Source organism: Varanus komodoensis, unplaced genomic scaffold, assembly GCF_004798865.1.
Source record: "Varanus komodoensis strain SLA01 unplaced genomic scaffold, ASM479886v1 scaffold11, whole genome shotgun sequence".
Classification (NCBI taxonomy): Eukaryota; Metazoa; Chordata; class Lepidosauria; order Squamata; family Varanidae; genus Varanus; species Varanus komodoensis.
The window spans coordinates 26,187,615-26,193,517 of NW_025335317.1; the positions used below are offsets into that span (position 1 = coordinate 26,187,615).

At 41.8% G+C, this 5,903-nt stretch overlaps 1 protein-coding gene across 1 annotated transcript in view; it reads left to right on the forward strand.

Moving 5' to 3' along the window:
- The first annotated feature begins 3,419 nt into the window (after positions 1–3,419).
- Positions 3,420–5,903, forward strand: part of LOC123018225 (protein FRA10AC1) — a 37,732-nt gene continuing 35,248 nt past the window's right edge. Inside the window, exon 1 of the mRNA XM_044420084.1 lies at positions 3,420–3,695. Within this exon, the coding sequence (XP_044276019.1) occupies positions 3,663–3,695 (33 nt within the window). The 5' untranslated portion in view covers positions 3,420–3,662. The remainder of the gene's footprint in view (positions 3,696–5,903) is intronic.

Here is a 5,903-nt window from a genome sequence, read left to right on the forward strand (position 1 = left end):
TCACTTTGAGCCAAATCAGCTATCGTTATGATGAGTACTATCTGTTTCGCAAATAATCACAGTGATATTATTATATAAGTAACCCTACCAGGTATTATTTAATTCCATCATATGTTTATTTTTTTCCAGAACAACGCATTTCCATACTGTTGCAGCTTGTCCTCAAGAACTCCACTGCCCTTGCTTCAATTAAATAATGATCACAGTTATATAAATAAAGGTAGGTACTAGCACACTTGCTACATTTTAAGTAGCTTCTCTGCCTTTATGAAATCTTTGAAGGTATTGAATAACCTGTAGTGGCCACTTCAGCTAGAATACTGGGGGCAAGATGGTATGCCAGCTCACTAGACTGTGCTGTCGGTCTCTCCTCCCTAAAGGTCAGTATGATGCCCTATTTTCTATTAGTGTATGGCATATGGAGGAGGAACTAAGGCTGTTCTCATTTAATGTGGTACTTCCCTCCGGTTCCACCCTCCAATGGCATGTCTTTTGTGTGGCATCTGCAAAGGAGACCCTGCATGGCATGCACAGAGCACATGGCCTCTCGATCACATGGTAGCCTACATGTGCATAACTGAACATGCACAGCTGCCCCTTCAGATGTTGCATTAAATGCATGGACACTGGGGGTTGCAGATATGCAATGTTGGGGCAGAGCCAACAGGTACAGCCCCACATTTCCTCCCCCCATTTATAGTAAAGAGTGGGGACCCTGTGAAGAGACCTATGCTGTATATTTCTATTCAGACCCCACATTTTTTGCCCTATTTAGTACTTGCCTTATCTTTACCTTCTATTCTCAAGTGCATTTTCCTGCATTTTATCTTGCTTTCCACCCAGAGCCCACTCCTGTAAAGCATGAGTCCTCAAACTAGGGCCTCAAACTGGGGTGGTAAAAAATGGAATTCCTTTATTTCAGAGGGGACTATATGGTAACACAGAAGTTCTGCAAGGGAGGTAAGAATCCTTTTAATTCAACCAAATATAATCCTTTGTAGGAAAACTGATTACAATCTGGCTAGCTTGAAATACTCTTTGAACTTTTTAGTAGCTCAGATTGTACACAGCAAGTGCATTCTGAAGTAGAAGTAACATTAGAAGACGTAAAGGCATCCTAAGCACTATTAACCCAACAGCTGATTCAACTGAAGCCTGTAATAGAGTTTCTAATCACCTTAATATCAAAATTAGGCTTTCAGCAGATAGAAAACTTATGTTGCTTAATTGTTGAGCAACCGAGTCCAGCTGTGAGGGAGTTCCTTGGACATTCTTTAGGTTGCTTAGATTCCTTCTGAAAGGGTTTCGCATTCCAGCTTTTAACTGAGGCTGCTCTTGTTATAATTTGACTATCTTCCCAGTAGTTTGTACAGCATAGCATATCTTAGACCAGAAAATTTCATACTATTTCTAGAAAAAAGTCCCTACTTTCTTTTGGTGGTCATGGTAGGCATAATGTCTTGAACCACTCTTGGCAAAGAAGAACATGGATGTTTTAAGATACAAAACCTGCAAAAAATGATAGGGTGGCTTCATGCATGAGTTTAGGGTTTTGCAGATTCTTTTCTCCCAAAAAAGTTTAAGCAAGCCCATATTTCCCCCCAGCTTTAATTTTCAAATACTATTGGCTGACCTTACAAAAAGATATGCACATCTAATTTCTACACCACCCCACAGCCAAAGCTCTCTGGCTGTTTATAAAAATCTATTATATAGTGCAGGGATGAACCACTTATAGGCCAAAAGTTCTGGTAGGCTACATCTCCCATAAGCACTAGATAGCATAAACAATGATGAGGTCTGTAGGGTGTTGTAGGGCAAAACAGCTGGAGTGCAGAAACTGCCAATTCCTGTAATACTGCAGAAGCTAAATAAACCTTCAAAGAATGGCTAATTTTCCCAAAATGAATCAATAACGTATTTTAAAAAATCTTTCCTTACAAAGAAAACTATGAGTTATTGTTAGTGCTACAAAAGATTTGAATATTAGCACTAAAGGCAGACTTATTTATTTTCAAAGGGAAAAAGACTGGTTTTGTCCTGGTATGTTCCTGGTACAGCCTATGATCCTTTCCCTGGGAAGGGCACAAACTAACCTGCAGTTAGTCTGCAGTATCCTCCTGAAGCACTATTTTAAGTTAACATATAACAGATCGGTCTGTTACCATGCTTTATCTATTTTCCTGGGAATGAAAGAGTTCCACTGACAGAAGGTGGCACCATCTCATTTCAGGACATCACCCTCCCTGAGGCACCACAGGTCACTCCATTCAGCATGAACCGAGATCCTCTGTGTAGCATTTTCAGAGGGCTCAATGGGTCACCATGGGTAAGGCAGAGCAGGAAACTGTTTCCACCAGCCTAGTTTATGTCCTAATCTGAATACAACATCTAATCTTTTTCTTATTTTGGTTTAAACTGAAAAAGAGTTCTGTAAAAATCAAAGCTTCCTCACTGTTGCAGAGTTTTAGCTGACATCAATGCACTTCTTATGATAGTTTTTCTGATTTTTTTTCTGAAACACAGCTTGTCCATTAAAAAAATAATCTACTGTCAACCTGATTTTTTTTTTTTTGCTTACTATGGTTGTTGAAAAAGATGCAATGTTTCCAAAGCTAACACAATTTGTTTTGCATGTAAACTGTGTGATATTACACTTCAGGAATTTGCTGCATATACATTTGCTGTACAAGTTATGAACTCTGAAGTCCTAAACATGTGGGAGTTACTTCTGAGTAGACATGGATTGAATTGCTGCACCAGATTTGTTGCAGCTAACACAGATTAGAATTCCTACACCAGACTGAAGTATACATTAAATAGTGGGGAAAGAACACAACTGTTATTTGCATTTATAGACGAGATGCACAACCTCCAGCTCTCCAGATGCCATTGGACTCTATCTGCCATCAGCTCCAGCCAACATTGCCAACGTCAGAACCGTTAAGAATTCAACAAGTTTTCCAGTTTTCGGGAGGGGGTAGTAAAAATAATCAAGGAAACCCTAAAACAAACAAACCCACCAAAACAAAACAAAACCCCAAAGCAAATTTAAATCCACATCAAGTTTATTGAAATAACTCCCCCCGCGCCCCACTTTTCTGACTCTTGACATAATCCTGTGGTTCTAAATGGTGTTCAAGCGGAGATGGAGAGCCCCACTGAATTCAGTGAGGCTTGCCCTCAAGTAAGGGGAAAATGGGATTGCAGCGGTTAACAGCTAATGTTAAGGAAGAGCTAGTAAGGAAGGGGGAAGCAACTAATTCACATTGTACCATCCTTTTTGCAGGACCTTAAGCCAGGAGCTCCTCTAAGGAACAGAGTCTGTCGACTTGCTGCCTCCTCTCCAAAAGGGATAAAAACGCTTCCCATCCCGCCAGTTTAAGGGGGAAGAGGTGAAACTACCAGCCCGCTCCTAAAGGTGGGAAAACGTACGACATATCCGTTCAGATGCAGACAGTGGTGGATAACGGGGAATCGCCCCGAGCCAAATACAGTGCAGTGCGGCCCTTTCGCTCTCCGGCTCCTTCGAGCTCCAGCCGTTGTTTCCGAAAGGGCTCTTCTCACTGAGGGACGCCGCTGAGAAGAGGCCCAAGCGCTCCGAGGCTTTCTCTTGAGTAGCGAATGAGGCTCCTCTACTGACAGTCGGGGGGCTCGAAGATATGGAGCTACCCAAGGTGAGCCTTTCCAAAGCTGTAAGTAGAGGCCTTTGCTGCGAAACAGAGGGAGCGCGAGCGGGGAAGGAGGGGAGGAAGTGCAGGGCTGAGACGGTATGTATAGTTCTCCGTGCTTCCGGCAGAGAAGGGCTGGGACGTTGCTGGGGGGAAGGGGGGGCTTGAGCGGATGCGCTTTTCCTATTTCTTTTAGAATAAAAATACATCCTGGAAGAATGGGGGCGGGCATCCAGCCCGTAAGGCCAGCTAACAAGTACAACCTGTGTACGTGTTTACACTTGCCTCATTCAAAGTTCGATTGAAGTGCTGTGAGCACGAAATACGAATGCATTTAAAAATTAATTCGAGTGTAAAATCTGCGATGGTTGGAGTTAGAACTGTGTGTGCTATAATGGATAGCGTGTCATACTTGGGCCATGGGGCCTTCGGGAGGTTCAAAGCCATTATGTGGATGAAACTCGCTGGAGGACTAGGTCAGACGGTATTTCTTATCGTAGTCAACTCCGTGGGATTGTTGTGTACTGCAATTTATGGTCCTGTGAAGGTCTTGCAGGAAGGGCAGGATGCACATAGAATAAATGCACTTTTGATTTTCAGATGGCACTGATGTACTTCATATTCAACCTTAGCAAAGCCCCCACCTGCATCAAAAGGCACATTTAAGGCCCCAGGTATTTGCATGTTTACACCGAAAAAAGTCAACACCCAGCGTAACTGGTTGGGGAATGCTGCTGTTAACATACAGAGGTTTGTTCCCTCAGTGTTGTGCTTCATCAGCCTTATTAGTCAGGTCAGCCTTATTAGTCAGGTGAACTAACATTGATACTGTGGGGGTTGGGACATGTATGTAAATTCTACCCCACTACCTATGGGCATGTAGATCTTTGTCAGACAACATGCAAAGGTGTGAAAAGGATTTTAATGTGCGTTCTTCTGAATGTTTTTAGAAGCCTCTGTGTGACTGGGAACCCAGTCTTACTGGAAATGCACTTAGAACATGCCTTTCAGACTCTTATGTGTAGTATGCAGAGATCTGAGGAGGAGCCTGATCCACCCAGGAGGGATATTATTATTATTATTATTATTATTATTACATTTCTATGCCGCCCCTTGCCAAAGCCTCGGGGCGGCTTACAACACAATAAAATACATTGAAATAACATAATAATTGGCAGTATGGCTTGCATGTATATGCCCTCTATACATGTATGGTCCATCCCATGTGCAGGTGAATACCTAAATCAGGCTACCAACAGTGGTATGCATGATAATTGCTGCCAATTAAATGATCAGTTTACAATTAAACATTTACACATGATCTTGTGTGTACTCCATTTTAATCCAAATACCTAATTTTCCTTCGTTCCATCTCCATAATCACCACTGCAGATTAGAATTCTAAATTCAGCCACATAAAAGGTGGAAAAATGCTCTTCTTTTGCCATAGTTGTTAACTAGTCTAGCTGCATAATAGGGCAAACTGGAGAATATTAAAGGCTAATCAGTCTGTGTGTTCTGTTGCAGAAATGTCCCAGTCTCCTAATATTTTATTAGCTTTGTATTAATATACCATAGAAAACATGCAGTGATGAGAATCTACTCGAAACTACAAGAGAAAGTACTTTATCAACAAAGCTGTGAATAACAACAGGGAAATAAACTTGTGATTGGTGGAGGCTGGAAAACTTGAGTAGAAAGAAATGTCCATGTTCTGCAGGTTGCAAGTACCCCCAGAGTTAATAAAGTGTTGTGAGAATGCTACACAAGAAAGAGTGCCTGTTCTAGTTACTCTGGTACTGCCCTTGAATTCCCTGTTCTTTCGTGTACAGTAATGTTTCCACATTGGGTTTCTGCAGTCAATCACAAATGTAGGTGAGAATTCCCTTTTCACTCATATACTTGCCTTGAAAGTTAAGGGGAAATATGTACCTGTTTACAACTGTTTGATCATTCCATAGCATTTTCTAAATCAGTTGTATCATTTACAAAATGGTGACATATTGTCAGGGGAAAATATGGTTATCTTTCTCATAAACAAACTGAGGCTTTATGCTAGACTGTGTGTAAGGAAGAAATGTTATGCAACCTTTAAAAGAACTTCCTGCTTAATAACACGCGCTGGTGACTTCCCACCTAGACTTCTGTAACGCGCTTTACGTGGGGCTTCCCCTGAAGACAGTCCGAACACTTCAATTGGTGCAAAATAGAGCTGCCAGGCTGCTGACGGGG